Source organism: Embiotoca jacksoni, unplaced genomic scaffold (assembly GCF_022577435.1).
Source record: "Embiotoca jacksoni isolate LCO1_2020_lvr unplaced genomic scaffold, fEmbJac1.0.p SCAF_16, whole genome shotgun sequence".
Classification (NCBI taxonomy): Eukaryota; Metazoa; Chordata; class Actinopteri; family Embiotocidae; genus Embiotoca; species Embiotoca jacksoni.
The window spans coordinates 2,971,095-2,992,500 of NW_027185296.1; the positions used below are offsets into that span (position 1 = coordinate 2,971,095).

The 21,406-nt window shown below is 44.1% G+C and overlaps 1 protein-coding gene across 2 annotated transcripts in view; it reads right to left on the reverse strand.

Moving 5' to 3' along the window:
- Positions 1–21,406, reverse strand: part of ssbp4 (single stranded DNA binding protein 4) — an 83,018-nt gene that overhangs the window by 13,573 nt on the left and 48,039 nt on the right. For both annotated transcript variants that reach the window (XM_069150259.1, XM_069150258.1), the window contains exon 5: positions 8,843–8,932. In XM_069150259.1, the coding sequence (XP_069006360.1) occupies positions 8,843–8,932 (90 nt within the window). The remainder of the gene's footprint in view (positions 1–8,842; positions 8,933–21,406) is intronic.

Here is a 21,406-nt window from a genome sequence, read left to right on the forward strand (position 1 = left end):
GGATGTAGTTCTGGCCTTTGTCAGCAGATTGTGTAGGTAGGCAAACATTTGTGAAACATGTTGCTCATCAATCTTGATAAGCTGATATACAATAGCAAAACTATTACTGTGAATTTGTTTCTGCCCCTCAGTGGTTAAAATCAGAAAATCAGGAAGTAAAATGCAGCATGTCCAATTTAAATTTGTAGATTACTGCACAACTATCATATCTAATCTGCATGTAATAAGATTTGTCACTGACATTTCCAAAGGGCCACATTGATTTTTATATGCAGGAATTGTTAATTACCAGGATGAGGTCAGATCAATTCACAAAGTGGACTGTAATCAGCATTCAATTACAGTACTGTTGCCAAAGGATAATTCAGGGGATTTTCAAACACAGTATTATTTTTGTAAATTTTGCCATGATGATACTTGATCCGGCTTGCCAGAATTAAAGCCGTCCAATTCGGAGTGAAGGGCCAAAGCAAGCTTGATTCTGGTGCTCCCTTTCCCTCTGCAAAAAAGTGCCAAACATTTAAACCCAATCAAACATCATTATGGCAATAGAGCAGAAAAATAAGTCCCAACTTGAAAATAACATAAACCATTCTGTCACTAAAACTGAAGGCTCAATAACTGGTACTATAGCCAGTTTCAGTTTGAATTTTGAGAGTGATTGAGCTGAAACCTTTCCAACGTTAATCTCTCAGAAGAAACAGTTACATTAAAGTGAGTACAGCATCACGGGACTGAGTGAACGTTGACCTGTCTGTGTCTTCCTACAGTAACCTCATGTGACTCCTGCAGCAGCAGCCAAGCTGAACATCAACACGGAGAAAGAGGACCCCCCCACTGGCAGACCAGGCGTATCTACTCGTCTGCCAGAACCTCCGTCAAGCACTTTGGTATCAGGTAACATTACAGGTGTGTGTGAGTTGTGTAACTGAGTGGTGATGAGTGCTGATATGACACGTCCCTCTTTTTTTCCACAGGTGATAGCAGGATCCTCTCTCAGGTGCTGAGTGTGTGTTGGAGTGTGTGCTGGTATGATGTATAGTGTGTATTAAAGGGGGCTGCTGAGGGATGGAGGTGGGTACTACTTTAACAGGTGTGTATCTGACATCATGGTGAAAAGGTACAGGATTAGGGGATTACCTGTGTGTAATATAATCTTAGAGCCTGACATAGACATGCACTGGTAGACGTTGTTCAGACAAATATGCAGAAGTAGATGCATACACACATGCACGCACACACACGCGCACACACACACACACACACACACACACACACACACACACACACACAAATGAATGTTCACATTTTCTGATTTTATAAACTGATTTGCCACTGATTATATTCCAAGTAACTGTTTACTCTATTAAATGTCAAAAAATAAGAAATATCTAAATTAAATTAAATACAGTAAAATATAAATGAACATACTCATTAACATTTCACCATCTTCAAACAGTGTGTTTTTCTAATCGTCCAAAGTAACGAAAACCAAACAAAAACTGCAAATATTCACACTGCAGAAGCTACATCCATCAATATTTAGCATTCTGGGTTGCTAATTACTCTACTAGAGAACTGATATGTGACTACAGGATATTAAAATGATTCTGATGGTACAAGTTGTGGTTGTTTAAAGGTCACGTGCTGCTTTCAACATATTCATCAAAGTCTCTCCATGCAGATTAGATTCGTTTGTACTGCTGTTGTTGCTGCAGCAACTTCTTTGATACGACTACCGAGATGTCGCCTTTAAACTTCTACCCATTCTGGTTTGACACAATGAATCGAACATGACAAATACTGCCACTAATTTGTCGACGTGGAATTCCATTGATTCCCTTTCAGCGAAACAGACACAACTGTCTCAACTAGTGTGCCTCTCACCTGTGCGCATGCATCGTTTTTCATAAAGGAGGCAGCTGCGCGTGAACCTGTATCTCTCTCTTGACTTGAGGCGAACACCCCGACCCTGTCTCTCCCTCGCTTTCCCACCCTGCCCACCGTGCCGCCCTCCCTGATGAGTGCTCTGCTGGCATGGCTGGGATGATGGAGCTCCGACAGAGCTGAGCACCGGGAAGCTGTGGGTGCTGCTACAGTGGGGGAAATAAACATGCCTGACTGACAGCTTGAAACAAGTGCATCCCCACAGGCACAGAAACAGTGCCGCTGCGCTGCCAGGTACGCCATACAGGAGCACAGGTTTTGGCAGGAGAGATGAGCTTGTACGCACGCATGAAAACAATGTTGCTCGTAAGCAGAGGCTTTTGTTCATGCACTTGCAACTCTGTCTGAAAAGACACAAGTGTTGAGCTCAGCTGCAGCGCAGACAGGTGCTTCCCATCCTTTTGAGACGTGGCAGTCGACTTTTCTCTGTTCATTGATTCTATTCATCTCATTGTCAGGAAAGCAGCTCATCTGAGCAGCCTTCAAGTCTTCACTAAAGCCACTTATTAACCAGCCGCACAACGTGCAGCTGGTCAACAATCTATTCAGCGATCTGGAAATGTTTATTTAGTTGTACATACAGTGTACTCTGGGTGTGTTGGCACAGTCATGACGTTTGTACCAGTGTAACTGTGGTTTCTCTGCCACTCTGTGTGTGTGTGTTTTGGGTGGTTAACACCAGCTGTACTGGCTCGCTCTGTCTCTCAGCAGGTTCACACTGAGGCTAATGCAGCGCTAGCTCTGTCTGACCTCAGAGGTTATTGTTGTTGCCGAGCCTGTCTGTGTGTGTGTGTGTGTGTGTGTGTGTGTGTGTGTGTGTGTGTGTGTGTGTGTGTGTGTGTGTGTGTGTGTGTGTGTGTGTGTGTGTGTGTGTCTAACAAGTCACCCCTGCGGGGTCTGACTGCACTGACCCAGCTGCAGCAGTCTGGCTCTCCTCTATACACAAACACACACGCACAACCTAGTTTTAGTCACTTAGGAGGACACCGCATTGGCTTCACTCATCTATTAGAGCCTTACTCTCACAGTCACCATAAGCACAGCATGCCTCACCCCAAAACCATAGCCTAACCATAACCTAATCTTCATTTCACTTTAACCAACTTTAACAGTTTAACTTGTAGGAACCAGCTTTTTGTACCCAGATGGGAGTTGAGTCCCCACAATGTGGCTGTGTGAAAGTCTTTCTGTTCCTGCAGCGAAGGTAATCTCTCTCTCTCACACATACACACACATACACACACACACACACACACACACACACACACACACATTGCTCCTCTCTTGTTCTACTCTATAATGTGCCATAATGGAGCATAGCTCCTTTGCCTGGGCCTCCCCAGGCCTTCCTGCTATTACATCTGAATGGGCCAGCATATGGCCTTTATGGCTGTACTGTTCTCTCTACAGGTCCCCGCAGAGAGAGGGAGAGAGAGAACATTTCAACTGTCACAGAGGTGTACGCAGGGTGAGTTTAAAAAGTAGCTTGGTTGGAGTGTGTGCGCTTGTGTGCTGTTGTTTGTGTATTTGTGTAGGAGAGGGGAAGAAGGAGGGGGACACGGGGAGCGTTAAATGAAGCAATTAATAAAATCATTTTCTACTCGGCTAAGGAGATAACAGCTTGGCACAGTACCACAAACCCATCAACACAACCCCCTCGTCTCCTCACCACACATTTCAGCTTAAGGAAGACCCACACTGCTGCCCCTGATGGACCACTAACAGACAGAGGGAGGGAACGAGGTGGAAGAGTACCAGTCTTCTGACATTTCTTTCTCTTGTTTATAGCTGCCATCACTAGAGGGCAGTGTGTAACTGCCATCAAACTACTGGACACACACACACACACACACACACACACACACACACACACACACACACACACATACACCTACACACACACACACACACACACACACACACACAGAGAGAGAGAGAGAGAGCGAGAACACAAAGCAGCCTGCATCACTGAACACAACAAACAAAGCCAGGAGGAACAGCACCACACACACACACACACACACACACACATACACACACACACACACACACACACACACACACACACACACACACTGAATGCACACTCATTGTCATTCCTTGCTAACATTCCAGAGAGAGCGGCAGTGGCAGCCGTGGGTCTCTTGCTAGCTCATGGTATATAGCATGGCAACATGTCAGCTCAGAGATGGGAACGTGCTCTGGGGTGTTTTCTCCCCGAGGACAGCCATGAAACCCTCACAGCCATTTAAACACGTTAGGATGGTACCGTGTGATTTACTGCGCAGAGGTTTTAGACACTAGATCATCAAGGAAGGTGTCTGTTTGGCCCCAAATTCATTACGCAGCAGTCCAAACATACAGCCAGTCAGTAAAGAAGTCTGTTAAGACACCAGAAGAACAGGAAATGCTGTCAGAGAGCCCTGAACAGACAGAAGACACAGAGACAGACTAAATCCACAGAAGAACTGTGGCAAGTTCACAGTGATGCTTGAAGCAACCTGCTTTAAGGGGGAGGGTGGGTTCTTGTTTAATGCAAATATTGGTTTGATTAAGTTTTGTTCTGCACTTTGTGTGAAATTAATTGATAAATGAAATCTCATATCTTCACTGTTGGTGCCTCAAATGTTTGCACAGTCCTGTATCCGAGACCCCCCTCATCCTCTGCTAAGTTCATTGACACACAGGTAAATGTGTGAGTGTGTGTTTAGACCGAGTTCTCACGCCTGTCTCCAAACAGATAAAACACACGGTATCGGAAACACTCCGCTGATAGGGATGAAGCATGCACGGTAGGAGACAAAAGCTACATTCACATCACTGTTTAACTGTACTGACTGTTATCAACATGTCTGAACTAAGTCTAGCAGAAGCTACAGGCAGACAATGGGACAGAGAAAACGTCTGCCGAGGGCTGCCTCTCATTTTTAAGTGTCTGTCATTCAAGGGGAATTGTTAGGTATCATTTTTGCTGCTGTCCTCTCAAGGATAAGCGCCGACGATAAGCGTAAAAGACGGTCCCTCCTCTTAGTGGCTTCACTTCAGACAAAAGTGAAAAGTTTTGCCTGCACACTCTAATCTGGGCCCTTCAACATCTGTCTTTTTGAATCCTCCATTCACAGCTCTATTTCAGATGTGGTAGAATGGGAGATTAAAATGTTTCACAGAGCTTCTTTTTTTTTTAATACACAATCTTGGTGTCTTTTGTACAGTGGGCAAAGGGGTCGAACAATGTGATGTCTTACTTTTACCGGTAAAACTGTTTGGGCAGCGTGTGCGCTGCTTTGTGTCCCAAGAAAAGCCACCTAACAACCTTGTAGTTTTCTCTCTGACCCTCAGATCTAAACCAGAGGTCTGCTTCCCCCACCGAAGGACCGACAATGAAACCCAAGCAAACACTGAGATCTGACATTTAACCCTTACAATAATAATAAATAATATAATAAATAATAAATATCTCAGACAGTATTCGTCCCTCCTTTCTTCATGGTTTCCAGTCTCCCGTTCACTTTCTAAAGCACTTCACCTTGTGTCTCTGCATCTTTGTAATACAGCTGACCAGAATGAACCTTGAGATCAGTCTTACCTTTGATAAATAAATTACTGAGAGCAGATGTCTCCCTAATTCAGCATGTGGCCATCATGTGTCAGCTTTGAGCAGGTTCTTAAGTTTGTCTTTGATACCTGTGTTGCTTGTTCTTATAAAGTGTAATCAAACCTAATCCGCTTGTTGTGCTTTTTGGTGTGGTCCCTGAAGAGCCGCAATTACCTGCAGTAAAACACACAGCCTTTGACTTTGGATTTGTTTGGCAAGAGGAGCAATTCCAGTTTGGTAAAAAAGAGGCTGCACCACCCCAACTGGTCTACAGATTTAATGGAGCGCATTAAATTTTCTCAGTACCTGACGTCCCACATGTAGATTACAGAATAAGGTCAACAAAGAGGGATTTTTGGAGGCATTATTTGACAGATGGATGATATAAATCTCTAAAGAACACATTTGACCACATTTCTCTTTTTGGAAATTATTTTTGAAATACTTTCCTGACATCTCCGTGTCCTCTCCTCTACTCTCTGCTGCTTTTTCTCTCCTCCTCTCTGTCATTAACTCTGTCTCTCCTTGCAGCCTCTCCCTCCTCTTTCTCCTCCCCCCTGTCATCTCCCCTTTTGCTTGTCCTCCCCAGAGGGCCATGATGCAGCAGGGATGGACTTTTGCTAAGAGGAGGAGGATTATATACCAAATGTATACCCCATAGACACTTCTTCCTTATCTCTTTCTTCTTCTGTCTTTCTGCCTCAATCACGTCCCCCTCTTTAGCTACCCGTTTTTTTTTTTTCTTTTTTTTGCTGCAGGAGCGCTATGCCAAGCTCACCATGTGTGCCAAATATTATAGTACACACTCTCCTCCTTCCACCTCCATTTTACTCAACTGTCCCTCCGATGCCCCCATCCCTCTCTCCCAGGACCGTAGCCAATAACAGTGTTGGGGGTCACCTATGTTAATTACCATGCTGGTGCAACTGGGAAAAAAAACTCTGCAACACACACACACAGCGTGCTTGTGAATAGTTCACACATGAGAGTCGGTGAGTAAGCATGTGTCAGTGAAGCAACGTGCGAGAAAATAATAGTTTCAAAGACAAGGGAACTGGAGAGTGAGGAAATGTCATGGAGAAGGAAGGAAGCCAGCCATACAAAGGAGAGAGAGAGAGAGAGAGAGGGAGGGGGGGGTAAGGTGGTGAAGAAAACTGACCAGGAGATTTGATGAGAAATGACTAAAGCAGAGAAAATTCTGTTTTTCTCGATATAATCCATTCACAATTCATCTCCGGAAGCATTGTCCACTCGACTGACCTTACATCCAGTGTGACTGAGAGAAGTGAAACGAGAATGAGTAAAATCTCAACAATATCTGAGAGAGGGAGAAAATAAATCTGCTCCCCGCTTCATTTGAATGAATAAATGCATTTCAGAAAACTCAGTAGCCTGCACTCTCAGCATGGACCGCAACCATTAGTTCACCAGGGAATGAATGTCAGCTACCTACCGAAAGCAATGTGTGTGGTTTTTAGCTCCAGCTCAAGTTGAAAGATGCAGCTGTTTGGGCAACAGTGTGAGCTTGATTTCAGGACATCTGATGGAGAGTTTGGAAAGATGCAGAGAGCAGTTTGTCTTTGTTTTTGCGCACTATGCCGGCACAAATTCACACCCTTAGTTTTTGTTTCCTAAACCTAAAGAGGAGAGGAGAGGAGAGGAGAGGAGAGGAGAGGAGAGGAGAGGAGAGGAGAGGAGACAACATCCATCCATCCATCCCCCCTTTCTCCTCCCTGTCTCCCCTCTATCCATCCTGTCTGTCTGTCTGTCTGTCTGCCATGCACACAGGGTCTATTTATGGAAAGCAATGTCACTCACGCAACATCATCAGATAGCTTTCTCCCTGGCCTGCTCACTGCTCATACATCATTAACATTCTCCATGACCCCTGCACCTACACACACACACACACACACACGCACACGCACACGCACACACGCACACAAGCTGCACAGCACACGACATGCTGCCAATCAACCACCACAAGCTAAAAACAGGCAATGGCTACACTGTCTCTCCCTGTATGTACTTAAACATCAGGCATGCAAAACATCTAGTACGAAGAAATTTGTGCGACATGCTTACAGCATAATAACGTATTTAATTATTCTTACAAGGGATTAACAAAATATACTGCAACTAATAATTGTCAATTAATCTGTTGATTTTGTTTTTGATTAATGAAATTAAATACATTTTTCTTTTCTTTTTTAATTCAGTGCAACGAATAAAACCACTCTCATGGCTGCATTTAGCTTGCCTTTACCTCCAGCACAAAGTCTAAGCCGGGGAGAGCCAGGGCCATCTCTAGCTTTAGAGATGCTGTTGTGTCGCTTGTTTCCAAACTTTGTGTTAATCTATGAAAACCAGCTGCTGGATGAAGCTTCATATTTACCGTACAGAGTAGGGTATGATTCTAAATGTTGTACTACTCCTTTAAAGGCTCATAACCACACGAAGACAAATGTCACATGTGCAGAGTTTTCAAAAGGACACAATCACTTTTGCAGGGGTTGAACACTACCTCCTGTAAGAGAAGTTTTTACAAACTGCTCCAAAAGCTTCGACTAGATGCGTAAAATCGAATATTTACAGGCAACTTTAAGTGCAACAACTCACTTTTTTCCAATTCAACAATCATCTGCAGCAGTTTCAAGTAGATTCAAACTTTTCAGTTCTCTTTTCACCTTCAGAAATTCATTGAATATCTTTGAGGGTGCAGTTATTTTAAAAGCTTAATTTTGAAAGTGTTACCAGTTTAATGTGTGTCAAAGTGTCAAATAAGGTTTCCGTGTGTGCGTGTTTGAATACGAGAGAGAGGAGAGCGTGATGGAAGCAGAGGGAGAGCGACCTCGTCAGCCTCCGAGACAGCCTTCACAGAACAGTGATGACAGGAGGAATTAGTGAAGCAACACAAACCAGAGAAAATAGCCTCCTCTCCTCTTCCCAACAAACCTACTAAGCACTTCCACTGGCACTCAAGCACATTTTGTATTTTCGGAAAATAAAAACTGTATCAATGAGAACTCTTTGGGTAAAGAGTCTAAACCATCCGACAGAGCACCAGGAGTTAACAACATGAGCATGGACATATGGGACGGAGGCAGAGAGACAGAGAAGGGAACACATCTGGACAGGGATTAGGACAGCTAAAGAGGCTAAAAAAGAAGGAGGAGACAGAAGGATAGGCTTAGCGAGGGCTGAGGGAGGGGCAGAGAAGCTGTCGGGGTTGTATGATGGCTGGAGGTGGTGGGAAGGGTGAGGGATGAAGCCAGAGAGAGAGAAGGTTCTTTCTCTTACTTGAAAGAAGCCCGGGGGCATAGGTCCACCCGGCAGGCCATCGTTGGGTGGCATGTTGCCCATCACTGGACTAGGGGCGGCGGCTGCGCTCTGAAAAAAGACACAACAGAAAAACACAGTTCACCATCAGTATTCCTGTTAAGTGGACAAACACACAGTTTCAGGACAAACCAGTGATCAGCAAGGTGTTAAAATAATCTTCAGGCGAAAATAATAGAATGATAGATGTTCCGAAATTATTTGCCACAAAACTTCTAGCCTTGATTACACTCTGTCGGGGCACAAATGGAGCAATTACAGATGTCTGATCAAGATGTGATCAGCTGGATGCAGCGATAAATAATTTGATGAAGGGCGAGAAACAAAATGCAGATATTTAGTAAGAACTTTAAGGCTTTCTGGATCAGCAGGACTTAAAGATGGGACTTGAATCTGTCAGCTGCAGAGAGGGTTACGAACAGAAAGAGTCACACACATTTAAATGGGATAAAGTAGAGGTTCGTCTTTGAGCCCCCCCTAAAGCTTTGGTGGATTTTGTTCAATTGTAAGCATTTTATTGGTTGATTGATGTAAAACATAAAAACTGTAAATCAGTATAATGGTCTTTGATTTATACAATAACCCTTATTTCTGCATGAAACCCTGTTTGAATGTGGCCTCCAAATATATTTTTGGCAATATTTCCTTCATCTTTCCCCTCAATAATAATGATTTTCAACACCGGGGAGAAGACAGATGTGACACTCGCTGCTCTGGTTATCTTCTGAGGCGGTGAAGCTGACAGTCGGTGTTCGGTCATGACTGTTTTGTCAGAGCTCGACATTCACACGTGGCCGGGGCAATGGGAGGAGGAGTGAAGTTACACTGAGAAACCTTTTAAAGCAGAATAAGGAGGATGGTTCCCAGTGCTGAAGAAGAGGAAGTAAAAAGAGTTAGAAACACCACACTGGCAAACACTTAAAAGAGACCCATCTTTATGTTTTCCTGCCATGCAACCTTGATGTTGTGACACTTCTCAAAAGGAAGGTGTTGTTTCTCGTAATCATGACCACAGCCTAACCTCCCTAATCTCAACCAAAGAGGGTTTAGAGACCTTAACATGAGGGAGCGGATCAGAAAACGCTCATGTAAGTCCTTTTGACAATTACACGCTTTAACTGTGTCAATATTCCCATCTCAATTCTCTAAACATCTATTTTCCATTGAACAGTCATAGACTCACACAGTGCTATCATGCAGCCCCTCCCCCCACTGTAACCAGAGCTTCACTCACTTCCACTGCAAACAATCCCTCCGTGCCTCGGCTGACCTGCACGGCCCAGACTCTAACTAACAGGCCCCGGGGCCACGAGGCAGGACACACACACACACACACACACACACACACTGCACTGGGAAGAGGGTGTGAATCTGTGGGACTCCAACCAAAACATAAGATTTACAGAGTACGGACATGGACATCCACAGGAGTTAGAAAGAACGAGAGAGCGAGGGAGGGAGAGACGGAGAGCTCTCTCAAAGGGTGACGGCAGGTCGGACATTGAAGAACCGCCCACTGAACATGCTTCGATATTACTGAGGTCTATGTGGGATCTATATCGCTTCCTTCCAACCTCAACAGGAGACGAGCGTGAAGTGGTCGAGAGTGTCTACCAAACCACACAGTAAATGAGCAAATAGCTAATTCACTGGCAATTTCAAATAAACATCTGACTTGAGTTCAAATAACCTGAAAGTTTGTGGTTCAGCAAAAACAAATAAGGGACATTAACGTCCTTTATATGAAAGGTGTGCATCATTTCTCCACCTTTAACTTGTGACCTGGTGGCTTGGGAAGCACAACAATCTGGGTTGATTCAAGGTGGCGACTGTTTTACGTGTCATCACTCCCCATGTTTTTCTTCTCAATTGCCAACTACCGAATCAAAAATGCCAAACAAGTCTCGGTTCCCAGTAATAGAGACCCAAACCAGGACCAGAACTGGGCCCCTTCCAGGTGATATGCAGCTGAAATTGGTTGTTGTTTGGTTGCTGATTTTGGGTCTCTGTGTTATTATGTTACCCATCATTAAGACATATTCTGATAATAATCATTGCAAAATTCAAAAGTGTTTTTTGAATCAAACTGGACTGTGAAAATGAGTTTTAGTGGCTGCTGCTTAGCTGATGCGATGCCGGATTTTCCTTTTAGATATTTCCATCTTTTTTGGATTTTTGTTTTGATATTATTCAGGCCCATCAAGGTTGGCCTTCTACAGGTCTGGCTAGATTGTGTCTGTATTTTGAACTTCTATAGCTGACATGACAAAATGAATAATAATGTGTGAAACAAGCCAACTTCTCTCTACAAGCCAAAGGAGGAACACAGACATTGCTGACCCTCTAAAAAGTGTAATTGTGTGCTTCTATTGAACAATGGACATCTAAAACAACAGGCTAAATACTGTACAGTTACACACACATGCGCACACAGAGTTGCAAACACACAGATACACACACACACACAGTTAACCAGCTGTGGTGTTTCTGAGAGCATTAAGGGATCAGCAGAGAGAAAGAGAAAGACAGAGAGGAAGAGACAGGAAAAAGGAGGAGGAGGATGAGCAGAGGAAGAGAGAAGATGGTTGGATGGACAGCATGGCATCTAAGGGAGAGGAGAAAGAGTGCATGGAAGTGGTGCTGGCATGTAAGTATGAGTGGCGAGCATGTATGTGTGTGTGTGTGTGTGTGTGTGTGTGTGTGTGTGTGTGTGTGTGTGTGTATCAGCCTCAGCCAGCCAACGAGACTCCACAGTACTCAGGTGAAGCAGCAGCAAAAGGCCCCTTCTCCTAGTTGCCATGACAACCCCGACCTCAGCTCCTGCTCTCCAGTGCCCATTAAAACCCTCAGGCCGTCAATCATCAGCATGGCCAGGGAGCAGAGAGAGAGAGGGACAGAGAGAGAGAGAGAGAGAGAGAGAGAGAGAGAGAAAGAGAGAGAGAGAGAGAGAGAGAGAGAGAGAGAGAGAGAGAGAGAGAGAGAGAGATATGGAGAGAAAGCCATAGGTGGAGGGAGAGAAATGAAAAAATAAAAAATAAAAAAAATAAAAAAATAAAAAAAACACGAGGAAAGAAAGAGAAAGAAAAAGAAACAGACATGGAGTTTAAAGCAGCCTGTGGCTTTTGATAGCTGCCCTGTTTGCCACAGCTATCTCCCTCCTTTTTTCTTCTCTCTCCCTGCACACAAACAGACCTGATACACAATACCTGCGCGGTGTTACCTCCTCTCACACACATCGCTCTCCTTTACCTCACTCTCCCTCCACCTCCACGAAACCATCTACTAATAATCGGAGCCACATTTCACAACATATTTTCATCATATTATCTTCTCTAAACAGTTGTCAAGATTTCCTCATTAAGGATCCAGTTTTAATCAACAATCCTACTTGATTGCCATATATCATCTCCATTCTTAATCCTGCATCCGTCCATGCCTCCTCTATAAGAAGAAGATGAAGAATAAGAATTCAGTATCAATTCAGTTCAACTCATTGAAGCCTTATTTTGTCTCCGTGAGCAGATTAAAGGCATTTTGAAAGGTGTGAGCTTGACTTTCTGTCTTTTTAACGCAGCAGTTCCACATTTTGGGGAAACATACCTATTTGCTTTCTTGCCAATAGTTAGACGAGAAGATTGAGTCACCTCTCAAGTCTTTATGGTGAATATGAAGTTAGAGAGGCGGCAGCCAGTAAGATTAGCTGCACATAATCACTGCAAACACGGCGGACACATCTTGTATTCAGGGTGATCTTAGAATAAGGCCAACCACAATATGGTCATAAACATGACCATCTTTCCTATCAGTATCCTCCTTGCCACATGACATGAACGAGGTATTATCATGGGACGTGTATTTGATAAGTTCCTCTACAGAGGGGTTCTGCTCTCCTTTGGCCCCTGGTTGTGATCCTCTTTAGCACCGCAGTGGTGGCTGGCGAGCTGGCTGGGCCTACAGACAGTGAGTGAGCGGCTCTATCTGTCCGGTGATCAGACCTCGGCTTCCAGGGGGTAATGGATCTGCTGTTATCTGGGTCCAGACAAGCAGGCCAACACACTGCTACCTGCTGGCCACAACAACACTGATACCGACCTGTTAGTAGTTGTGTGAGTGTGCCTGTGAATATGTGTGCGTGCACACGCCTGTGTTTCTTTCAGACCGCAAAGGGCTCGGCGTGACCCGACCGTCCAGACACAGACACACTAACGTGTTCACAAATGCATAAAAATAAAAGTCCGTGCGGGCACCCTGAGGCTCTGAACACAAAAGTTCACACATGCAGACAAACACAGTCCAATCCAACTCTTCCACGAGCTTACATTATTCACACAAAGGCTTCTGTTTATATCTGCAACATCCTCTCTTTTTCTTTGTCTGCTCCTCAGCTGCACACAAAAAACCATAAACTACAGAGAAACAGAAGGGTTGAGACTGTTACTGTAAAGAACTTGTCCTTAATGTAAAGAGGCTATGACGAAAGAGGGAGGCTTAATCAGAAAAAAAATGATACTTCAGGTAAAGCTGATGTCTGCGCAGGAATAAACAGGCATCTGAATCAATACTCCATTTGTGTCTATATTTAACTGTCTACATGCTTGTGGGACAGATTTGCAGACAAACTGCTGGTTTCATCTGGCTAGTGTCTTGTGCAAACCAAACCAGGAATTACTCTTCACACTGCTCCTCACTGTCACTGCCGTCACGAGCTCCTCCCAACTCCCCCATTTGTCCTTCTGTCACAGCCCTCCTTCTCCCTCAGCTTCAAGTGCTCCAATAACTCTGTCAGTGAAGTCAACTCTATAAAGATTAGCGGAGAGGCAGGAGTGTGTAAGCAGGGCTGCCGGCCGACAGATGGGTCTAATCGATGGAAGACAGAGAGCTGCCGGGCTGCTCTGCCTAGGAGCTCTGCTCCCAACCCCGCAACATGGAAATGCCCTCAGTGGCGGGAGCTGATCTCTGCACAGGCATGCACACACACACTTAAAGGGAATGAAGAAAAATATGCATATATACACACACACACACAGTGAGTGTGCACAGGAGGGTACTGTATATACCACAAGCACGCACGCGCACACGCACACACACACACACACACACGCTACTGCCTTCCCATAGCTCCGGCAGCTGTTATGTCAATCAGGTGAATTAATTACCGGTAAACAAATCTGCTTGGGATCCCCCCACAGAACACACACAGACAAACACACATACACACACACATATCCCTCCTCCTCGTACCGCCCCTGTCTCTGAACCATCTCCCAACATCAGGGCCCCACGAGCCCGGAGCTGCCTCCCAGCTACCCAGGCACTGCTCCGAGCTGGAAGCCCAGAGGGAAGGCGCCGTGGCTGGGGGATGCCGCCCGGCTTTCCCCCTGCTGCCCTGGAGCACCTGCCTTAACTCCCGCTGCTGCCTCTCAGGCTAACCAATCAAACCTATGGCAATCCGTACGTACTACCTGACAGGAAAGAAAGCACATAACTGAGTGCAGATGGCATAAACACGCGCGTTTGTGCACACAAACATCTGGAGAAAAAAAAGCAGCTCTCAGATGAAACAAACAAATGCAGGAACAACGACAATTCTGCCTGTCAATTCCTGCCTCCTGTAAACATCATACGGATGTGGTGGCTGTCTGTGGATGGGAGCTGACAGAATGAAGGGATGGTGACATAAATGACAGACACAACAGCCTGAAATAAATAAATAAAAACAAACAAACCAAAACGGTTTTTAAATTGTTTTAGAAAGATCAAAAGCCTGTTTTGTTTTTTATTACATGCATTAGTACAAGTCAGCATATAAAATTAAAGGATTATTACAATTTATTACAATTTAATTGTAGTTTTGGTCGTTAGTTATAGAAATCCTGAGAGTGAATGAGAAGAGAATCAATGTCATCATTAAAATGTCTAAATAAAATCCAAATTGTAATAATCCCAAATGTCCTCTTCCTGCAAATCTACAAAACATAGCTCTTTGTATGTCACAAGGTTAATACAATGTAGAGCTACGATGAATAAGCATCTGCTATTTTCATTTATCAAAAAATTCTCCATTATTAGTTTGTGAAATATTCTGCTTTTCTTGTTTGTTATCATTGGATATTTACAATGTTTCAGACTGTAGTTGGTACCAAACAAGCAATCTTAAAAATGCTGCCATGGGCTCTTGGAAACTGTGATTGACACTTCACAAAACAGCTTAACTGATAAAAAGAAAAATAATCAATGCATTAAATGATGATGACCATAAGTTTACATGGTGCCATAGTATAACGTGTTGAAAATAAAAACCATAAGCAGGAAGGCAGTCACTCAACCCTACTCAGAACATGACTGCTAAACGAACACAGACACGACACAGACATCCATAAACTGAGCAAAACAGATTCTGATGTAAAGTAATTTAGCAGCTGGCCCCCTGACATAAACACATGCACATGCAAACACACACACGCACACGCACACACACACACACACACACACACACACACACACACACACACACACACACACACACACAGAAGCCTTTATTGGCAGTGTCGGTAGTTAATGACCAAAGCTTGGCGATGGCCTGCTGCTCTCTTGGTGACCCTTTCTAACACAGGTCCCCCCTGCTGGCACTTCTCTTTAATTACACACACACACGAATGCACACACACACACACACACACACACACACACACACACACACACACACACACACACACACACACACACACACACACACACACACACACTGATATGCAGCCCCTGCCCCCTCCTCTGCCCGTGGCCTTTCACTCCCTCATTAGACAGTTGGTGTTGGGTGGGAAGCCACAAGAGAACCAAAGGACGCACATACACACACTTTGAATGAAAGAGGCAGACTTACACATTCACAAAGCTATATGTCTAATTGAACATTATTAATGCTGCTAATTAGGGAATAATAGAAACCTTGGATCTCGGAGATGAAACCTGATGTGAAGAATACAGTGAAATAATGAAATGTGTGTTAGCGTTTGTCAGAGAGAGTTAGGGAAACTGATTTTATCCTGCACTGGCTGCTGTCTGGCTCTTATTCACTGAGTCTAGATGCTCAGCTCTGCAGGTCAGAGAGGACTGCAGATCAGGACTGAGCAGGTAGATCATCCCCTGAAAGGCCACATCGCAGGTGATGACACACAAACATAAGCAGGCACGCTTTTGACAGTCAAAAAAAGCTTTGGTGAAAATATATATTGCACTTCTGGGTCTATTTTGTTATTTATTTTTTCAGCATAAACATAAATAAATGTTTAACAGTGTACAACATCCGCTGTGTCAGGTGTTTCCTGTCAGTACCTTAGAATCAAAGCACAAACCTGTCTTTCATCAGCTGCCCTTCAACACCGACGTTCAAAAATAATATGGAGAGAAATCCATCACAAAAGAGGCTCAGACCTCAGCGTCAGTTGACCAGGACGCACGCAACGCAGCCAAAAGACATGTCGCTTGATGCTCCCTTTTTTCCGCAACCAAATCGTCAACCTCCTCCGTCACTTTCATTATAACTTTGAACTCCTCCGCCCACACGCAAGAAAACCACAGCAGAAAATCAACAGGTTCAGAGATGCTGTCTGGGGTTTGTAAACTTGAAATCAGAGAAAAGTTTGAGGGAAAGCAAACACAAAAGTTATGTAAAGTATAAACAATTAATCTCCAGAAATGCACCTAAAATCCTAGAAGGATGATAAACAACAGTATAATAAAAAACATGACTATTACACTCTGACATTTAATGCGCAACACCAAGTGACATTTACATATCTGCAAATATGTACTTGGTGTTCACACAGCTCTGTTCATATTCGCACATCCTATAAAGTATTTACACTCGACTGCAGGAACAAAAGATCTTTTTAGTTAATATTTACTGATGACTAATTTAATTGTGTGCTAGATTTCCCTGCGTTGCACATTCTGCATTTTTATCTTAACGCATTAACAATGTTTCTTCAAAGACTGTGTACAAATGAAATACAAAGTCTGTAGAAAGAAGAGATATTAGAAAGACTTTTAAAATGGCAACTATAGTGAGCACGGAACAAGATGATTCTCAGAAAATATATTGTTCTCGTTGGTGTTAACACCACCTTCTGAAAAAATAATAACGGAAGCATTCTACTCACAAGAACTGGATAAAAATACTGGAACTCATTGCCACAGTTTCTTTTTTTCCATCTACTTTCTAGAAAGTGTTGACGCCGAGAATTATCAGCTGGTGCATTTTTCTAGTCCACCAAACCAAAGCAGATTTTCACACGACGGATCCTAAACTTCCAACATGTATTCATTTCCGATGAGGGCATCAAATCTGCAGGGAACACTGAACCAGGGCATAGAGAGGTGGTGACACAACAGAAATACTGTAAATAGCAAATGCTACGAAGCAGCTACTTTTGATAGAACAATCTGTGAGGCAGTACTTTCTGTGAACAACAAAATGTGTCATGTTTGGGCATGCTGGTGGTTCTGAGATGTTCAGACCAACAATAATTTCTATACGTCCGGTCCAGCAACGTAGGGACATCAGAACATCACAATGCCCGCTGTTCGAGTCTGGCCAGAGACACTTATGTCACTTACAGCAAAAGAACAAAAGTGCAAAAATTGTACAGGAGATGTCGGATGGACATCAAATGTATCACAAAGGGGTGAAAATGAACACCTTTACTTGAACAAGTTGTAAATTAAGTATGCTTTACTTTACAAAATGATCACTTTAATGTAAAATCTAAAAAGAGACAGATCTCCAATAAAAACTCTTAAATACACTCATGTTTCTGTGCAGGCTGAAAGATCCTGTCCTTTCATTTTGGTGTGGTTTATCCAACCTACAAGCTCACTTTCACGACTGCTACTGTTGGAATCTGTTGCAGCTCAAACTTAGCCAGGATTTAATAATATAACATAACACTTTATCAGCCAGACCTCCTATGGGACTATTAAAAATGAAAAGAGTCTCTGGCAACCTTGTTAGCAATATCTACCTCCTCCTTATTCCTTGGCATTCTTTCATATTTCTCTCTCTCTCTCTCTGTGTCTCTCTCTGTGTCTCTCTCTCTCAAACACAACTGGATTGTATTTCTGCAGAGCCGAGAAGGTGCAAGATGAAAAGGGAGAGAGAAGGTGGTGGTACCTTATACTGTTAACATGAAAAAATAGAGAGGAAGAAGGAGGGCAGCCGGGGAGGGTACAGTGGGCTGAACGCATTCCTTAGTGCCTGAAGCAACACGGTGGGCTCACAACACTTAAAGAATTACCATATACTAGTCTGCATAATGTGGCAATAGAGAAAATGAGTTGAGTATACAGGAAGTCCAGTCTCTACTCTAACAACAGACACACGCCTGAACATTCAGTCCAAAGTCATACCCGGTCGACTGACAATTGTCAACCAACAGAAACACACCAGACATTTAATACCATCTCACGCCAGTCTGATCCACTCACCCCATTTCTATTTTAAAGTATACTTGTGTGTTTGTGTGTGTGTGTGTGTGTGTGTGTGTGTGTCTCTCGGGCCAGGCAGGAAGAGGCATTCCCAAAGGAGCAGTCCTCCTGAGCGCCAGACATTGGGGGGTTGGGCATGTGAGGCGCTCACACACACAGAAACACACACATGAACAGAACACCAGTACCAATATCCATTTTGTATCCGAGAGGCACCACCCCTAGACCACCTCCACCTCGTAAGTCATCGCCGGTGACATCAGGTTCAGGTATTTTGTTAAATATAGAAATTTACGTGGAGCCTTTACACGGGCAGTGACGGGGATTCTGATGTGCGTCATCTCTTTCCTCACGCTGAGTATAAATTGTCGGGATAATTTACACATAATGACAAAACACAGAAAGACTAAGCAGCCAGTGAAACCACCACCCAACACCTTTTAGCCTGAACATTTTGGAGCTACATTTCTGTGCACATTTTCTCACTCTGTGTCCCACGTCTTCTTTTAAGATCTCTGATGTATGTTTTTCTGAACAGATGGCGCTCTGAGTTTTGCATTTGAGAAAGAAAAGTGTGCATTTTTATTTACGTTACGATAAAATACAGACCTTTAAATTGCTCAGTTAATCCACCCGGTGTGTACGGCTGATTGGGGTGAACATCTCTAGACTCACATTGCAGACAAATACACGTCAACTGTCACCTGTCTAAACAGTGTTCAGATTTCTGCGTCTAGTCTTAATGCCAAGTTTAAACCGATCAGCTGTCCTAGCCCAGGTTATGGGGTTAGACAGGTTAAAGCCTTTAAACCCAGTGGCCTTGAGGACCCAGGAGCCAAACAGAACCTAACCATGTCTCCCGCCAGACAGGAGGAGGAGGAGGAAAAGGAGGAGGAGGAAGAGGAAGAGGTGAGGGGAGACAACGAACCACATTCCCAAGACAATGGACAGTCTGTGGAACTTGCTGAAACTCTTGAGGGCCCTGAGGCATGTTGAGGAGACAAGGAGAGAGGTAAATATGGAGGGAGAGAGGCCGAAGGAAAGAGGATAAAGTGTTCAAAAGAAGAGAGAAAAAGAGAGTGAAAAAGAGAAGGAAAAAAAAAATCAAGAGAGGGAGTGCAAATATAAGGGAGGAGGGTGAGAGGAAGAGAGTGTCCACACAGTTGTAGGTAACTGATAAGGAGAAAGTGGTCTATGGGGGAGTTGAGGGGTTCTTTCAAGAACAAGGGAAAAAAAAAGAGACCTTGACAGTTGCTATTACTTTCGCTGACCTATGAGCATTTTCACTACAGTCAGTACATGTGTTTCAAGTGTAGACGTCTGTTATGTTCATCATGTAACAACATACAAACCATAAATATGAGCCGCTATGTAGGAAAAAAAACATTCTTGTACACCTCCTACACCAGGGTTTTCCCCCAGGAAACGGCTACGCCACCCAGATCCCGATGCATGTCGTCTCCTAATCAAAAGTCTTAGCGGATGACACAATAACACACTCTCTAAATATGTGGCACCGCTGCTCCTTTTTACCTGAAGGTCACCTATTTTTTTTTAGGTAAGGTGGTAAATAAACACCTTGGGGCTCTTTTTAGTTATTATTACGAGTAGCTGTGGCGATTTTCTGACACCTACGTTGTCTCCCACTTGGTGAAAAGAAGTCAAAAATGGAGTCAGTTTATCAGAACTGAGACATCTGGTACAATAATGGCACCAGAAATAAGGCAACCTTCAGTTTGTGTTTCGAATTAAACTTCATTTAGAGTTGACATTAGCTACGCTGTAGGCTGCACGATAGCTGATGTACAGCTCTTCAAAAGTTAAGTCCACAGCATATATGTAGAAACCACGAGGAGTATAACTGTAATCTACCGCTTGTGTTTCCCGTCACAACTTTGGCGGTAGAGATTTATTGACTGTGAAGACATTATTATGATGCAACATTATGAGTTTTAGGACTGTGGTGGTGCTGTCAGCTGATGAAATCCAGTGCTCAATGGAAAACCTACACTATATTTCAACAACGCAACTCCCATTTACTATGACCTCCACTCAACTCTAGCCTTTACCTGAAGCAAGGAGGGCAGCACAGTAGAAAACAGAACTTGAAGAGATTTAAAGAGACAGAGAGCGACACAGGACTTCTCCATTCCTAAGTTGTAACAATGGGATGTTTTCCCACTTTGCTGACAATGACTGAACATGGCAGTAGGAGGACGAGAGACAGAGGGTCAGCCATCTAAGGGATGGACACTTTGCAACCAAACCTGCCTGCTTCCTCCCTCCCTGCCAACTCACCTCCAGACACTCAGCCCGCTGTCTGTTCCTGGAAGATACACTGGAAGATAAACAGCCTTGGTAGGACCTGCTGACTTCCGGACCACCAGTCGACAGGCTCCGAGAGTTCAACGGGGCCTGACCTACAATGAGGTCGGACATTTATGTTGTCTATTTGCATTCTTGCTCCCAGGAACTCTTTCGGTAGCGAGGCAGAGCGGCTCAGCGCTTTCAACGGCTTGTTGTCAGAGACGGTGCCGTCGGGGACGTGCTCTTTCAGGGATGATTTAAACTTCCATTTCAGTGACACCAGCCTTTCATCTTACACATCAGACAAGACAGAGAGCACCGAGCAGCGAGTTCCCGTCCGGCTGCTCAGAGGTCAAAGAGCCAACGCTTCCTGGATCGGCCTTGTCATTAGGACGGAGGTTGACAAATATTTACTCTGGAAGGAGTCAGGGAGAGGATGGGGATGAAGAAGAGGAGGAGGTAAAGATTTCCAGAGAGCGCCTCACTTTCTCTTGACACAAGCACACATGTAGGCAGGCGAACTCTCACCAGCATCGCCATCAATAAATAAATAGAGGCTGACAGAAATATCCCCAGCATAGTCTCAGCCAGCATAGCACAGCACTGGCACGCACAGAGAGACAGCCAGAGAGGGGATGACAGGCACGCACACGCACATGCACACGCACACACACACACACACACACACACACACACACACACACACACACACACACACACACACAGACTGAGGCA